This window comes from Thunnus albacares, chromosome 18 (assembly GCF_914725855.1).
Source record: "Thunnus albacares chromosome 18, fThuAlb1.1, whole genome shotgun sequence".
NCBI classification, from domain to species: domain Eukaryota; kingdom Metazoa; phylum Chordata; class Actinopteri; order Scombriformes; family Scombridae; genus Thunnus; species Thunnus albacares.
The window spans coordinates 15,122,536-15,140,813 of NC_058123.1; the positions used below are offsets into that span (position 1 = coordinate 15,122,536).

The 18,278-nt window shown below is 40.2% G+C and overlaps 1 protein-coding gene across 2 annotated transcripts in view; it reads left to right on the forward strand.

Annotated features, from left to right (window-relative positions):
• The window catches only part of ric1 (RIC1 homolog, RAB6A GEF complex partner 1), a 40,056-nt gene that overhangs the window by 10,744 nt on the left and 11,034 nt on the right, over positions 1–18,278 (forward strand). Inside the window, exons 3-10 of one of the 2 annotated variants that reach the window (XM_044332861.1) lie at positions 9,268–9,347; positions 11,031–11,138; positions 14,494–14,639; positions 14,924–15,060; positions 16,114–16,202; positions 16,913–17,001; positions 17,954–18,098; positions 18,203–18,251. In XM_044332861.1, coding sequence (XP_044188796.1) covers positions 9,268–9,347; positions 11,031–11,138; positions 14,494–14,639; positions 14,924–15,060; positions 16,114–16,202; positions 16,913–17,001; positions 17,954–18,098; positions 18,203–18,251 — 843 coding nt within the window. Of the gene's footprint in view, positions 1–9,267; positions 9,348–11,030; positions 11,139–14,493; positions 14,640–14,923; positions 15,061–16,110; positions 16,203–16,912; positions 17,002–17,953; positions 18,099–18,202; positions 18,252–18,278 lie in introns of both variants that reach the window. The other variant, XM_044332860.1, reaches the window with a different exon arrangement.

Genomic DNA, 18,278 nt, shown 5'->3' on the forward strand with positions numbered 1-18,278 from the left:
GTTACACTGAGGTCGAGAGCCGAGCTAAGAATAATTTGCAAGTATTATGGCGTAAGTGAAGCCAGCAGAGTACATCAAGGCTGGATTTACGGAGTTATTTTGGCATTTATTTTCAGGATATACTGTTAATCATTCTTTGCAAGTGTAATCCCCGGGAGAGCCCTGTGAGTTCAGAGAAGGAACAGACAGATGCCGCATCCGCTGTGTCATGTTGAGACAAAGATGACTGTGCAATGGCAGTGGAATCAGGCTGTTTATCTTAGGATGCTTATGTAAGTAACCAGAAAGCTTATGAGTGTCAGTATTTGATGGAAGCACTAATTTAGCTAGTCAGATGTTGCTTGAGGTGTCACGCCCTAGAATATGTGATGATTATCATCTAGTTTCAGTGTACACCTAAAACAAAAGCGGCACACTGTTCTCTCCAGCGTTGCTGCCTTGATAGAGAATAACTGAGAGAGACAATGAAAAGTACCGTACTCCACCTTCACAAAATTAAGGGCAACTTAACTTCAAGGTACATCAACCTCTGACATCTTCTGTTCTTGGCACCATTACTCATGATTGTTATACTTAACTCTGCAGCTAAGCTAACTGTGTGAAGGAAGCGTCTTGTTGAGTAACCTCACAGAAGACATGTGGCAGAGTCAGCAGATAACTGTCAGGTTCCAAAGGTCATGTGATCAGCGACGCATAGGACGTCAGCCAAGACCCAGAACAGGAGCAGGCGGCATTAAAACAAGCCGCACACAGAGAATCAATTCATTAAAATCATTAGCGTCTACTGGAAAAACCCACTGCTTTGTGTTTGCTTACAAGTGTGTGGACTGTGTGTGCTGCTTAGGATATAGTGTTTGCAGTTGAGAACATTACAAAGTTGTATAGAGACGTCAGTATAATGCAATTTATTGTACTCCCTTTTTATTTCAAGTTTCATCATAGACCTTAGCCTAGATAATCTTACATCTTTTTGCAAACGCAGCCAAGAAATACTGTCAAGGACGCAAAATGCTGTTGTGTGTGGCAGAAGGCAGTACATGTTTCTCCCAAAACACCACCATTTGTCCTTGAAGCCATTCTGCTGAACATGCTGTATTGGGTAAAGGGGCAGAAATATTATCTTTCCCAAGAGAAAGGAGGTATGGGACCTATATTCATATGTCTCAAATGTTGTCATTTGTTGTAAATGTTTAAACTGCCAGTTTATGTCCATAAAGAAATGACAGTCAGTAGTGAAGACATAACGTCATTTATCAGATAATATTACCAGGATAACCTCTTGGCCTCTTAGTGTCTCTGCCACTCTCTCTCTCTCTCTCTCTCTCTCTCTCTCTCTCTCTCTATCTTCTCCCTCTCTGTCAGTCCTTCTTTTCATCCCTCGTGAGGCCAAAGTACACATGAATGAATGCTGTGAATGTGTCTGGGAAAGCAGCAAGTCAGGCCCTGATCCCAGGCCCACCCAGCCAAATACAACAGGGAGCAGGTGCAGGAGTTAAAAATACCAGGGCACACACACTTCCTGGGTTCCACTAACACAGAGTTTGGTTCTGACTCCTGACTGGTACAAAGTATTAAAAGTTAATGTTGGTTAGGGTTTTATTTTGTACCTTGTCTGCTGTTTGAAACAATTGAGATGCTAAATGCATGCTGGTGTATCGACGTTCTACCCAATATATCCTGATGATTTGTTGGCAGCTGTGAATAAGCCAGCTGATGATTAATATTGTTTGTGCTGATGTGAAGGACTACTCTGCACTCTGTGCTTTGGTTGAGCTAGAGATACCGCAAACCTGTCCCATATGCCGCGGGATTGGTCTAGTATTGTCAACAACCACATACATTTCCTTTCAAACAGGAAATGTTTGGGGCAAGAGGTATGTTAACTTCAAAGCAACATTAACTATCAAGAGTATCTGTGTTGAGTCAAATCTCACAAAATGCAGTGTAAGTTAAATCATAGTGAGATCTGCTGACTAGAAACTGTTCTTTTACTCGACCGACTAAAAGGAAACACCAAAGAAAAATTAATCTGAAGATGAAAATGTGAAAGTGTAGACCAAGCATTTGCTTGTCATCCTGTGTACAGTTTAAATTGTTGATCTATCTCCTAAGGAAACAACTAGAAGAGGGTGTCAGGAAATTCACTTTGAGTGAAGCTCAAAAGCTAAAATTGTATTCTAACCAAGTAAGATCAAAACATTTTGTGGCTGTACTTGAAATAGTGAATCTGTGTTATCTTTTGCACCCAAGAGATGACAATGGCTGCAGTGAGGCAACAGCAGCAGAGGCTATTGTGTAGTTAAAAAGTCTAGCGACAAAGATGCAATAAGATTAGACCAGAATATGTAACTACTTTCAATCCACAGCAGATGTGCCTTTAACTTCTGCTGTAGTAGGAATTAAATCTGGTCCTACTGTCAAAGTAGATGCTCAGTCTAAAAAAGTTTAATAAGAAGAAATAGACATCATAATGAGACTGTAATGAGCCACAAGATCTGTGGAGCAGACCAGTCAGCCTGCCGCACAATCACACTCGATCATCGTGACGTCGCTCACGTCAATCAAACAACAAGGGTTTGCAAAGGCCTGTGTCCCTTTCACTCATCCGTTTTACTTCATAAATGCTCTGGCAGTTTTAAATGTCAGAGTCAAGTTTGAAAAGGACCCCGAGTTGTTTTTCTGTCACACTCACTCTGGCAAATTGCCTACACGAGACTTAATAACTTCTTAGAATTTTTTTCATTCATAACTCTAGTGTGGAGGAGGAGCCACATTAACAGATACAGCACACACGAGGCTATGATAACCGATTTAAGTGTCTTAAATTATCTACAGGCTATACTGTGTCTTGACTGTCAACGTTCTAGCTCCAAGAAGCCATAATTTCTCTCACCGTCATTAGTATTGTCGTTTAATTATAGGGTGGGCCGACTCGGAGAAGTCAGGGACTGCAGAACAATAAAAAAAAAACAGCATTACCCAGGCAGTAGTCCTCACTTCAACTACCAGCTGTTTCCCAGATGTTTGGCCACGCACACACCCTGCAGATCTTGAGGCTAACGTAATCACCCTTTTAAACCGTGGCTAGGACTATCTTTAGCTGAGCGTGCATGTGTCTGTGTGTATTAGACGGAGAGTATGAGAAAAACAGCGAAAGCAATTGATACAGTGTGAGAGATGGACTTGTTTGTGTGGCAGGAGTCAAGAAAGGATGTAGTTCTTCAAACAGGGGAAATACTTTTTAGCATTTAGTTCTTCTCGTGTGTGTCTTGGGATCTTTCCGAGGCCAAAATGTTCCCTCTCTGTTTTTATACTCTCACACAGCAGTGCTTAGGAAAGTGTTTTGACCAAGAACTCTTTTGATCGACCAAGAATTTGGTGCAGTTTTCTATGGCACAGATGTGGTTCCACATACGGTACATACAAGTACATATTATCGGCTTTTGTTGATATAAGCACTGTGAGTAAAGAGAAAAAAGGGTTAAGGTAAAAAGTGATAAATTAAGTAATGGTAAACCACTTGTGGTTTACCAGTACTTGTTTAGTGGGAGTCGACAGGATGGAAAAAATGTTTGGAAATAGTAGCAGACAGCTAAAATTAGTCGACAATTTCTGCAGAATTTCATGTTTTTGTAAACAAATGCAGCCCTTAGATCCATGAATTCTCTCTATTACATACGCGCAATAACAGAAGCATACATTAGTGCCGCAATAAATGTAATTTTAATGAGACTGCATCAGAGAGGTGTTTCAACTGTGGAATTTTTCGAGGTTTTACTTTGAGCTGTGGCTGTACAGGATTAGGTGTTCCTTTTTACTGTGTCCACTCCTGCACAGATTCCGTCTTGTTGGAAAGGGTCAGAAATGTTTTCTCCGACAGGTTGATTTGGTTTTCAAAGACCTAAAATTTGTGTGTTCACTGTCTGAAGCAGAAATAACTTAAAAATACATTTTCTTTTATATTACTGCAATCTTATGTTATGTTTTTCCTGTGCTATAATTTAATTAAAATTATTTTGGCTATACACTTTTACTGTTATGCTCCCAGTGACACACTGGTTTGCTCAACAAAAATGGACAAGAGTACCTATCTAATGCCCATCATTTCATCTGCTTGGATAGATGGAGCGAGACCCGAATGAAATGGCATACTACTGAGTGATTTGTCTGTTGCCTCCTGCAATTAATTAAAGAGGAATAAACAGATAAACTGGTGGAGAGATAGATCAGATGTCTTTAGTCTTGCCATGCTTCAGTAAGGACTGCCTGACAGCTGTGTGCTTCCAAAACCACATTCAATAACAGATGCCACAGTTAAAGATAACACGCTGGTTGCTACTGTTTCACAACAATACGGGATTCAGTTTGGATTTTTGCATGCATTTCTGTTCAGTACGTTTTTCAGAGACAACCACCGGCATCTACTGATGTCTGTGCATTGTATGAGCCATCACATTTTTGAAAAGTGCATTTAACTTCAGTGTGTGTGTGTGTGTGTGTGTGTGGACCTCTGGGTTTTGTTTCAACATGTAGAAGAGAGGCATCAGTATGCCATTGCACTGCATACAGTTTTCTGCTGACTTGCCACTTTGTATGCAAAAACCAGCGTCTTTCATTCTACTTGCAAGCCTGAACTAGAGTAGTTACCAGCCAGCTTTTATCTTCTTCCTTTTCTATTTGTTTGCAGTTTTACAACAGCATTAAGTCAACCCTTTGATGTCACCCTCTTTCAAATTCAGCATTAAGTCGTAATAGTTGGTTGAAATAGTACAGAAGAAAAGGAAGTATTTTGTGACGAGAGCTTAAGCCCCATCTTGCCTCTCATGTACCAAAATACTGAGGATGTGTATGTGCCCACTAGAAACTAGAAACCAGGTTAAAGCAGGACATCATAAAACACATTTTCATGCACCGCAGTGACCTGGTTACTCCAGAATGTGTGTTTTAAATGTATTTGGGCAGCAGTCAGATTTCTCCCCTACCCTTCACCTGATGTTGTAACCAAGTCTGGCATAGTTTAAGTGACTTAACCTCACATTGAGAGGTCAGGCTTTGTACTGGCAGAGCATAAAGTGTTTTTTTTACTGTGCACGTGTATCTTTAATTAGTCTTTTCTTTGGTTCAGTTGAAGTCAGACTTTGGATCAAAGTATTTTAGATTCATGCTCTCTCTGTGTGTGTTCTCCTGTCCTGCCTTGCACATGTCCTCATGTAAAAACATTGTTATAAATCTAGTCAAGCGTATTACTGGCCAAAAAAGTCATCTGGATGTGTTACCCAGGTTTCACTTAATCTCTAACTTAGCCTGATAAAGGAAACCAATGTTTATTGATTATATGACATCTAAAGAATCAGGTTTCTCTAGCTTGTTTACCACCTAGCACATAGTTTTAATATATGACTCCGGTCAGGCATTTGTTTTCTGATGTTGCCACTATGAGGAAGAGAAAGTAGGCCTGTCATATGGTTTACTGGCCCTTGACGGATCACTGAATTAGCCACTTGTTTTTGTGTTTCGCAGGGAGTATTTTTGCAGAAGGGAAACTCTGATTGGCACTGCGGTCCAGTATCTGCAGTGAAAACTGAGCTGTGTTGCGGTTGCGTTATATTTTGCAGTCTCATGAAAGAGAGTACCACCGGCCGGTCCAAGAGCTGCAGCACTTTGTTGCGACTTCCATTAGCCAAAGGACATGGAGAGAAATCTTTTTCAACTCCCCACCATGCTGGGCCACTGTGTGCATTTTCCCTTTTGAATCTCAGTGCCTGTGTGTTTATTGGACCTCAATTGACAGTGACTTGCCTCTTCCTGTATCATTATATCTGCATGTGTGAAAGCACCAAGAGAACCAAGAGTCCTGGAGACGTGGAAAGCATCTCAATTGTGGCCTTCTCCCTTTATCTCGCATCCCTTTCATTCACCATTTTTTTTTCACTTATCTGACAAGACAACTTGGAAGTAAACCTAATAATCCCATGAAAAGATGAATGAGTGTGTGAATGCTTTCATGTACCTAGTGTGATCAGACTAAGATGAAAGAGGTTAGCTGTTGAGAGTGGAAGACGCTACTGAAGTTCGTCCTAGGTTGCCAAATAGTTTTCCTCCCCTTCCCCCTCCCATCTTTGATTTCTGTAGATTCCCTGCCTCCTGTAATTGACAGGCTTTTGAAGTACAGTAGCAGGTTAGTCACACTTCCTTTGTGAGCCCCCTCCCCCTCCTCTGGGAAAGAAGCTTGTCAGAATTTGTGAATATATGAGTTCAGATTAAAGATCTCACATTCACAGGACGTCAGAGTTATAACGTGAACTTTCTTCTTATCTTACATATATGCAAGATACAGTATTTCTATTGGCCTGCTGTTGTTTTTACTGCTTGACATCTGTAGGGAGACACTGGTGCAAACTTCCCCCTGACTGATAACGATGATTGATGATGGTCGTCAATAAACCCTCAGAGATAAACCATTGTTCAAAAACAAAATAAACTAAAATTTCATCATCGATTGAATTCATGCAAGAGTAAACTGTTCTCTCTATTTTCCAGCTCACCGCTGTTCTCCCACAGTACTGGGAAGGGAAAAAAATGATAAGATTTCCAGATACTAAATATCTCTGTGACCTATGTTTAAAAGGCCAAAAACTGTTACATAAACTGACAGATGAAGCCAGCAATGTTGACATTCTTGTATCCTGTTTGTACTTGTTTCACAGTTTTTTAATGTCTTCATTCATATTTGCAGAAATAAGTATTTGTGTGTGTGTGGGATTTTGTCTTGTTCAGACTATTTTGACACTGATTTAACATTTCCTGTAGTTAAAATAGCAAATAAGGAGAACTGTGCAACCTTGGTAGAGGTTGCGCATGTTCGTATGTTAGTCTATAAAAACTAACTAGGTCGTTGTAATGAGACTGTGTCCTGCTGTGATCATCTTAACTATTTATAGTGCTAACATGAATATGATGAAGTGGCTATTTTATCTCCACAACCTCAGCGCACGATGACTTTGCTTGACAAACTTAGGTCAATATAATGGTGACTTCTCCAAGTCCACTAGTCTGACTTTGATTCACTTGTACTGTCTATTAGACTCTTTAAAGGTCGCGATGGATCAAAAATCAATAACAACAGTTTCTGCAGGCACTTTATAATCAGCAATACTTCCTTTATTGTATCATTGCTCCCTATATGTTTCAGTTGTTCTATCACCTTACAAAAATATCAGTCTTATATCTCCTGAATTATCTGATTAAATGCATGTTTCTTTAATGAAGCTGATGTTAGATATATATTATAAAAGTTCTTCTTGAGACCAGCAGGAAGAAACTTCAGAGGTTTAGGTTTGTGTCACAGATTGATGATGATTATGAAGTGTTTTGTGATTTAAGTAAACATTGTATTTTGATGATGGTGAGTTGATGCACACGAATGTAGTGTATCACTTTCATTATGGTCAGCAGTTAAAGTGATATATGGGAACTTGATATAGTGTGAAGTTTTGTCACACTCTCTGCCTCAACAAATGTTCGAACGGTAATGATAGCATACATTTGTTTATGACAGAGAAGAAGCTTTGAATGAAGGAGATTTTGTGCGTGTAGGAATGTTGTTGTTGTAAAGCAGTTTTTTGCCTTTGTAACTCCTCTGCAGCTTTGCGGAGCTCCAAGGCTGTTGATGGGTTCAGCAGGCCTCAGTTTGGCTCTCCGTTCCTGTCTCTGGCCGTGCCAGTGCTTTTTCTAGCCGAGCTCCGTGTTGCTGCTGGCTTTATCCTCTCTCTGCTTTGGGTTTTCGCATTGCTGTGGTGATGTGTTGGCCCTCTACCAAACAGTTCTGTCACCACACTAGAAAAGTCAAGGGTTATTTTAATGTGCTGCTGCAAACTATGAGCAAAACATCCCCTTATAGTGAAGCACAACTGAATAAAAACACAGTAAAAAGTGGAATTATGTATGTATATTGAACTCACTTTGATTCTTAGGTGGATCTGTAGTGCGACAGAAGGCTTTTTTGTGTACAGCCATTGCAAAACCATGGCACAATATTGCTGACAGTGGAGGATAGATCAGGTTTCGTATCATGTTTCGGTCAACAGGCTCAATTTCAGCAGTTTCCCTGACAGCACTGTGTCTGCGTCTGCGTCTGTGTCTGCGTCTGCGTCTGTGTGTAACTGTGGAAAAAGCACCAGAATATCCTACTTGCATACTAGTGCTTTCCTAAATTTTGACATTGCAGTTAGTGTGAGCTTCTTGACAGAGTGAAGCATGGGGCTTGTGTGCTCACAAATGCTGATACATTTGTTTTGGAGCATCATTATCAATTTAGACCTGCATATATAGTTAATAAGCTGATGTCAGTACATAAAAATAGGCTAAATTAATAGACCTATTCAAAGGCAGTTTTTTTAAGCCCATACAAATCCAGTGTTAAAAACAATCAACAGGTGGCTCTGCCTGCTCAGGATTGCTTAGTGCAGGAAAATGTCTTCTTGTGCCTCTTGTTGTGTTTTTTACAATGACAGTGACTTTGTTGCTAGTGCCATCCTTTAAAGGTTTTACTGGGGAGATATAGAAAATAATTTGAGCATGAAATACCTTAAAATACTGATCAATATTCTTTGGCAAGTAATCTTGGTGTTATAGTAATTGTTTGTCAAAGGATTCAAAATGCAGGCCCATTTGTAACCAGAGTGATCAGAAGGTCCTGTTTTAACAAGGACACACCGCGTCTGGTGTGAAGCACCCAAAACTGGGCCTGATTGATATCATCCAATTGCAGGGCTGCAGCTTCAATTAAAACTGCACCACTTATCATTAATATAAGTTACTGCAGCAGCAGTTTAGACTGACATCATATGCATCTAACTGCGTTGGCCAATCATGTATGTCAAAGTATTTATTTTAGATAGATTACCATCATAAGCCACAGCGACAGAGTCCTCTGAGCAGCACACTGTCTCCCTCTCCTCCCTGCGATGGCAACACTGGATGATGTTTTTTTTTTTACCGAGAAGCTATTTTTCTTCTCTCCTGTCCCGTCATTATTTCTCACTCTTGACTTTGCAAACTTGTGTTGACATTCAAGTGATTTAACTCAATTTTAATTCATTCATTTTTATAGTTTCTCCTCTCTTTATCTCTCTCAAACATTCGCAGGTTATTTGTGTGTTCTCTGTTTGACACTTCTCTTTCCATCTCTCTGTCTGATAAGAAAATAGTGGATTAGCAAATATATTGATTTTTTTTTAATGACAGTCCTTTTCTCTCTGTTTTCAGACTGCCAAAGGCTACATCCTCCTGTTTGATGTGCTGGGTGGAGGAGATGACAAATACCTCTATGAGCCTGTCTACCCAAAGTGAGTGCAGCATGCATACATACTCACACACACACACGTGTAGGGCTGCAATGAATGATTATTTTCTCAATTAATCGTTTGTTTATAAAATATCAGAAAATAGTGAATACTGTTTTATCTGATCAACAGTCATTACTCGACTAGTCATTTCATGTTTATGATACTGATTTTATTATTTAAATATGTATATTTTTGGGGCATCAGAAAATGGTTTGAGTTCCAGGGTGAGAATGTTATAATTAACATTTTTAACACTGTGCTACATTACAGAGAAATACAAAACCGTAATAATGAGACTTTCAAATATTTATGTGTCTCTACAACCAGCAAGGAGACTGAACATTTATTTCACACATTATAACATCACACAACTTCTGAACTTGTACCAGACTCGGCTGAAAAATGGGATCAGTTGTTTGCAGAGCTGCCGAAACTCCATTCTGAGATGGTACCAAATTGAGATTCAACCAAACTCACAGACAATCAAACTGCATGTTTTCTGCAATGCTAGTGAAAGGGCATACAGCACTGTTGCCTATCTGTAAGGACAGAATAAGGAAGGAGAAGTTGTGACAAGTTTCGAGGGAGCTGCAGCAGCTTTTTTTTTTTTCTTCCTGCGACTAGCCGACCAATGAAAACCAAGACTCTTCTCATCGACAAAGGGTTTGGTCTACTATTAGGGGGCAGCTCTACAATTTACTATCATGTATGACACAGAAAAGCTTCAAATCTTCACATTCAAGAAGCTGCAATCAGCTGCAACTGTTAGGACATCATTATAATGGCAAATTATGATGACATTACTGGTTACAAACAACCACAGCCTTTATTTATATGAACACTTAAGTTTCAGCTGCTTTTTTTTTTCCTTTTGGGATTTCTTGCTTGCTGCAGTTTATCTTTGAAGAAAATGTCAACTTCCTCGTTATCTAACACTCCCTGGGGTTCAAACCAGCAAAGTCTCGTCAGCAATCAGCCGGCAGATGTCTGTCAGTGCAGCCGGCCAACATTACAAGTAGGAATACAAGAATACAAGTGCTCTTTATGACTAAATCCTCTTATGATATGTAAAGCTCATGACCCAATATGGAGTAAATAGTTTGCTGTGGTTACATGGTTGATAGAGCAGGTAGTGAACTTTTAGCTGCTAATTGCTACAGCTGTTTATACATTTAACATGATACGCTCACATGTGATTGATTGACATCTCATACTAAACATGGACATTAATCCGCTGCTTTCCACAATGTTTTGAGACCTGGCTGCAGGGATTTTTCTCCCATTCAGCCTCAAGAGCTTTAGTGAGCTCAGCCACTGGTGTTGGGTGTAGTCACAGTCAGCGTTTTCAATTCATCCCAAAGGTGTTCGATGGGGTCAAGATCCGGTTTCAGGCTGAACATAAAAAGTCTTTACTATTCTGTCGGTTTCTCTAGTTTGTATCAATAAAGACATCCATGTTGTGAGTCTGTGTGGTGTTAGTATGGCTTTGTGTCTACAATGTGTGTGTAAACGTCTGTGTGTGTGTGTGTGATTCACATTCCTAGACAACATACCAGCAAAGGTAGGGCAAGTCTGGACACATCCAGTGATCTTTTTCAGCTCTGCCAGTTGTGTTCAGGAATTTCGGCAGTTTTCCTCACACATCTATAAAACTAATATTTGTATTACTCTGTGTTTGCACAGAGGAAGTCCTCGTGTGAAGGTGACCCCGGGTTATAAGGAGGAGCAATGTGCCCCTGCTCTGTCTCTAGAGATGAAGAAGCCTGTGGATCTAGAGGCCCCCATCACCAGGTAGGATGCTGTCTTATTGTCCTCCCCCCCCACCCTTGTTCTCTCTGCCTCTGTGTTTCTCTCTGTTGTGTCTTTCTCTCTTCCTCTCCTTCATATAAGCCTCACTTACCCAGGTCATGGATTGTGTCATCGAGTTCACATGCACACAGACAAAGGCACCTCCATATGCTGAATCCATCAAAAGTTATTCTCACTCTATATCGTCAGTGCAGGTGCTTCCTGTAACACAACGTCATGTCTATGTTGGAGGTGTAGCGTGAGCAGCAGCAGCAGTTAGCGCTCCGTTTGTGTGTCTACACAGGATGTGTTTATATACAATGTTGAGTGTCGGCCCCCTGCGTTTTGGAAGTCACACAACCGCTGTAGTTATGTGCTTTAAACAGTGGAAAACAAACTTGAAGACAGCTGTGTTGATTGAAATAGAGGCGTATCTGTTCCTTCAGACCCTCCCTTTGTTCATAGATGCCTCATTATGTACATTTTCATGTATAGAAATGTTCTATCCATTCCTATCATTAGTTTGAAATCATGTAAAAGCAAGATGATTTCCATTCAATCTGAAAACTACAGTATGCATTGGCATTGATTTATATATTTTAAAGCTTGTAGCCTGCACTGACCTCGTCATTTAAACTACATGTCGTTATCGCTCACATAGTTCACCAGGAAATATTAAAAGAATATTCACCATTGTTGTAGCTGTTAAAGGCACACAGCCCCTTGAAACATTTAAAAACTTGAAATCCTTGTATGTGTGAAGGGCATTTGGCCCAGAGTTAAGGCTTGAAAAATTCTCTTCTTCCTCTCACGGAAAGTCGGAATTGGCAGCGAGAGATGGCCGAAGAACAGCGAGGAGCTCTTGTCAGTTGTTGCAGTGTCATCTGCAGAGAGAAATAACACGAATCTGCAGACATGGAGGGGTGCCGAAAGAGAAGAGTGATGATTGATGGAAGGGTTTAGTGATGATTGATGAAAGGAAAGAATGACAAAAGGAACATTTTTTGATTTCATTGTTAGCTGGACGAAGTTCAGCGTTGCCTGGAGCACAGCTGATTCAAATCAGCCTCATAATTTCGGGGATTTCGGGACATATTTACTCAGATGGTAACAGAGCATTTTGGGAATCCTTACCAGATTTCATCACTCTGTCATCCTACACTGCGTGCACAGTTATTAGGCAAATTGTATTCCTCAGGATTAATTTGTGTTGTTGAACAAATACAATGCTCTCTGTCAATCCAAAATGTTATTGAGCCTCAAACCTGAGTGTTTAACAAAGGAAAAGTGAGTTTTGTCTTTCTGAGGAGTATATATAAGTGGGCATAATTATTAAGCAACTTAATTACAAAAATTATTTTTCCCAACTCACTTGTTTATTCTCAATTTTCAAAGTGTATCAAATAATAACGCAAAATGATTAAATAACATTTTTGGCCTTGAATGCTGAGGACTTCTTACTGTACCACTGCACTGCATGCCATCCAGAAACTGGCAGCAGGTTTGGAAGTTGATTTTCAGTCCATCTTCAACTTGAAAACGTCCAACTATCTCATCCTTAATGATAGCAGCCCCACACCAGCACCCCTCCTCCACCTTGCTGGCACCTGACTCAAAGTGGTGCCCTGTATGTCCATTAGTGACCCGACCCCGGGCCCTCCATCTGCTCCATCAAGAGTCACTCTCATTTCATCTGTTCATAAAACCTTTGAAGAAAATCTTTCTCCAGGTATTTCTTGGCCCAATCTTGACACTTCAACATGTGAATCTTATTCAGTGGTGGTCGTGCTTGACATTGAATTCTTTTCAAGTCTTTCGCCATTAATTTGCACCTTTTCTTCTCCATGCGTTTTTTGCAACCCTGTTGACTATTCACAACAAAATGTTTGATTGTCCGGTGGTCATGCCTCAATAGTTTACCTATTTCAAAAGTATTGCAGCCGTCTGAAAGGCATTTTACAATTTTTGACTTTTCAGTGTCAGTTAAAACTCTTTTTTTGGCCCATTTTATCTGAGGTAATGAAGCTGCCTAATAATTATGCACACCTTAATATAATATAATATAATCCTCCCTCATTATACAAATACATATCACCTGAAAATGATTAAATCCAATAAGTATTCAAGTTTATATGGCTTGAAGTTGGAAAATGTGCATAGAAATAATGATGAGGTGAGAGTACTCACTTGCCTAATAATTGTGCACACACTGTAGCTCTTCAGTTTAATTCTGGTGTGAGATTTATTGCCCATCCTGTTATCTTGTGACTACGCTTGCTTGTCACACATTCTAAATTAGATGTTTATATTTAGCCTGTTGTATTTCAAAGTTATCTATCGTTACACTGTATTTCCATCGCACCTCGTTAAAACACGGAAATCTCACAGCATTGCGAGTACATCTAAATGAACGAGCCTCGTTATGCAATAGAATATAAATAAATGCGTAAATGCTATTCCATTTCTAAAACCTAGTATCTAAATTATAATGAGCTTGATAGAGAAACGCAGGCATCTTCATTGACATGGAACAACCCAGGAACCTGTTAGAAACAAGCCCTCGTCTAGTGCCTCTTTGTTTTTGCTCGTTTCTGTTCTTTTAAGATTCTTTCTTATCTTCGCTATTATCACCCACACATCCTCCAACTTGACATCTTTGTTTGCTCAGTGACAAGAACTGTCACTCCATCAGTTTTCTGCTCGACTTTCCACTCTTTTTTTTTTTTTTAATCTTTTTGTTTATATTGTATGTGTCTTCTGTTTGACGTGTTCGTCTTTTAACATCTCCTCCGCTCTGTTCATTTGACAGAGAGATTACAGGGTAGTCATCTGAATGAGAGCACTGTGAAATGGAATTTCACAGGCACAGCTTGATAGTGCAGGAGATGAGTGGGTGTCTCCTGCTGTGAAGCTACCAAGAGAAGTTTCCTCCCCCTCAGTGAAAGTCCAATGTCCTTATACGCTTTGCTTCCGTTTTTTTTTTTTTTCCTCTCTCTCCTCTCTGACTCTTAGCTTTTCTCTTCTTTGTCGTCCCATTGTGCCATCTTCAGACCTCTCATACTTTTTGGAGCACAATAAACAGCTTCACACACACAAACACACCGCTGTTTGTTCCCTTGTGTGTTTGAAGACAATGAGACTTGGCAATGGCAGCTATGTGGCCTCATCACAGCTGGCCAATAAAAGTTTCAGGCTTCACTCAGAGGGCACAGCTGGATGATGACTAGTCCACTGTTTTCGAACACTCCGCTGTTTGTTATCTCGCTCCCACCCATCCTACCTACTGCCCCCGACTGTTTTCCTTTACTCCCTCCTCCTCTTCAGTGTTGATATCTCCGTTTATCCGTCTTCCCAACAGTCTGCAGTCCCTCCAGGAGGACTTACTGGTGTGCACCGCAGACGGCTACCTCCACGTGCTGCACTGGGACGGGCTTGGCAGCAACGGACGCAAGGCCATCTGCCTCACTACAATCCCCTTCTCGCTAGACCTGCAGTCTGCTCGAGGTTAGAGAAGACCCATCCACACCGGTTAACACAGGAGAAGACCTGATTCCAGATGACAGTATAAACAGAAGCTGCAAAGCACTCACTAACGTTGGGAAATGAATTATAAATAATTTAGACCTGACCATTTAAAAAAAGCATTTCAATATTGAATTCTCTCAAAATCACACATGATCCTCTGCCTTATTTAGTTTTTAACATTCTCATCATTAACTTCAGCTCCAGATTCAGTTTTTTTTGTTGCATAGAAGACTTCAAACCTCTGAATGTGTGTGTATGTGTAGGTGGTCCGTCTCTGGACTTGGAGGGAGTGTATATCCGCTGTATGGAGTACTGCGTGACGCTGGACGGCTTCGCTGTGGTACTGAGCGACGGACGCTTGGGCTTTATCACACCGCTCAGCAACATCATCACCACAGACGTAAGGACACTCATTGTTGACGTTTAAGCACACACAGTCTGCTAAAAGGCAAATAAAGGATACAGACCCAGATTATGAAAAATATATAATAGCCATAGCATTGAAAAGCTGGCAAAAGTCTTTGATTTGTCTTAATGAGACTTGCATACAGCCTGGTGCAAATCAGCATATGACATCATCTGACCACATGACAGGGAAACCACCACAGACCTATTTTAGCCACAAAAATCCCTGATATTATAACAACTTTTCTGTTTTATAATGATAATCATGCTTTGTTTGTGTAAATAAAACATTTTGCTTGGCTTTTGAAGAGGCAATGCAATGACAATCTATCATTTAGCAATATTCCAGGTTAGTTTTGCAGAAAAAAAATAATTAAGGTATCAATTAAGGAATAGATTTAAAGGCTAAAACTATACATAGTAGATAAGTCGAGGCAAAGTGAACATGCAGTGTTCTTTTTGCATGTTAAAGAAGTGAGAGAGCTGTTGATGTCCTTTGTGGATTAAAAGTTTAATATAATGACATCAACACCAGCAATCAGTTTTCCCAAAGAGGAGAGACGCCCAGAATTACTCAAAAAAAAATATCCATACTGATGATGTAACTTGTTCAGGTCAACAGATTTTTTACATTGTATAAATAGCTATCATTTTTTATCTTGGCAGGATTAAAGAAATAATGACTGTATCAGTAAGAACTCTTTTCACATCCAACAAGGAGCTCAACATAAACAAGTCGTTGTTAAATTTTGGCTAGAAATTCTGTTTTTTGAAATTAGACAGTGGGTGTAAGAGTCACTATCAAGATAAAAACATGTCCTGATTATAAATGTCACATTATCTAACTAAGCCTTCTACTGATAATGTGTGCTGTAGAGTTTCATATAGGCTTTACAAAAACATTTTAAAGTTAAATCTCAGTGATGTGTTTCAAGCTGACAGCAGTACAAACATGTTCTGCTGACTTGTGAGCGGCCACGTCGTGCACACTAGCAGTGATTTGTAATTCATAAAGGTTTTCCGGTGTGTGTGTGTGTGTGTCCAGCAGCTGCAGGGCGTCTGGGCAGCAGACGTGACAGATGGCACCTGTGTGGCTGTCAACAACAAGTACAGACTGATGGCTTTCGGTTGTGCCAGGTACGTGTTTGCATGTCTCTCTCGCTCCCTGCATCTGTATTTTCACAAAACAGCGCTGGGAAGAGAACCCGGGTGTGTTTGTTTGCATCCCCGTGTCACAGAGATTGATTGTTGTCCGTGTGGTGTGTGTCCAGTGTGAGAATCTGTCAGTTCGTGTTTGCCGAGGCTAACTAGTGTATGCCTGTCAGAAACTTCTCACGGATTGTATAATCTGTCAGCTTGGCAGGATTTTCTCTTCCTCACAGCTCCCTCCTCTCCTTCTCCATCGTTTTCTACAGTTTTTTGTGTGCTTATTTTGTATTTTATTGAAACAACATGCACACATACACAATGTTTGAGTTCAGAATTGGACTATCTCACTCACAAGGCCGTGCTTGTGTGGTCCAGTTGAATTGAGTCTTTTGAATATTATTTGAATACACTTTCAGTTAAAAGTACTTGTTACTCTGATGTAGATTGCTGTGATTTTTATCACAGAACGAGGAAGAGTTTAACATGTCACCTTGTGTTTTTGGTACAGATATATGTGCATGCATGTGTGTTTATATGTGAGTAAAAGAAAGCATAGGAGTATACTACTCCAGATTACAGCTACAGGTCGTTTACACTGAAGCCACATTCTGATCCTTTAAGTAGCGTTTCTGATTACTGCATGGATGATAATCACATCCTAAGTTATGGGTCTTAAAATGTGTTTGTTCTTATTACAGCGGCTCAGTGCTGGTCTACATGATAGACACCACGACAGGATCCATGCAGCTGTCCCACAAACTGGAGCTCACCCCAAAACACTACCCAGGTATCACCCATAAGCTTCTCCATTTCTTTCTTTTTTTCCCCCCTTTCTGTTTTCCTTCTCTCTCTCCATGTCAAATCCCTACACAAATTCCTCTTTGAGATAACTTGCATTCCTTCAGCTGTGTGTCTCTTGGGTGCACATGCCTGTGTCTCCCTTTAGTTCACATCTGGTTCACCAGAGTCCTCTAATGAGATCTAAAGCCATAGCTCCCCCTAGTGGGGGAATTGCCATATAGGGCCTTCATCATTCGAATGAAATGCGTTGCTGTCATAGTTGCTGGCATAGTTTCACACATAGCTCGACACACATGAAAGTAATATACAGGATTATTTAGTTCCTCAGTACCTTTACAAGAAAACACACATTCTCCAACAGAGACTAGATCAGTTTTTCTTATTTCTTAGCCCCGAAAACAAATCATGTGTGCATAAAGGAACCTTACTATACTATAGATTTATACATACAGTTATTTGGAAATCCTAATAAATTGTGATGTGTTTATTATGCATCCAAGTGTGTTAATTTGCCCAATCTTTTAGCAGGAAGTCATGTACTAGAAGGGGATAATTCATGTGGAAAATTCAGGTTATTTTGTAGTTATCATGCAAAGAAGGAAGGTGAATGAATTTTAAACCATTTTGTTCAGCTGCTGCAAGAATTTTCATCAAATAATAATAAAAATACTTGGTTTCATTAATCAGAGCTTTTTCTCATGTTTAAGTTTGAAAACAAAAGACCAAACATGATTCAGCTCAGTGCAGCAATGAAAAAGACAATATTCACTAACTACAATGTGTGTGAGAACAAGAGAGTGTTCCTCTGTTTACACAGACAATCCTGTAATAAAGAAGAGAATAAAATAATGTGATTCTGTGACACACAGTTCGCAAGAGAATTCGTTCAATATTTAAACAGTACAACAATAATCTCTGAATTCTCTCCCTTTTTCAAGACATCTATAACAAGACAGGCCCAGTCAAGCTCATCTGCTGGTCACCCGACTACAGCGTCGCCATGGTTACATGGGAGTGTGGCGGCCTGTCGCTGTGGAGTGTCTTCGGAGCTCACCTCATCTGCACTCTGGGAGAGGACTTTGCGTGAGTGGACGCACACTCCCATGAACAAACACATGTACTTGTACACACTTCACACCTGATTTAATGCAGGTATATATGAACCTCCCTCTTTGTGCTCCCCTCAGGTATCGTTCTGATGGTACCAAGAAGGATCCCATTAAAATCAGCTCTATGGTTAGTGCATTTTTTTAATACTTTCCT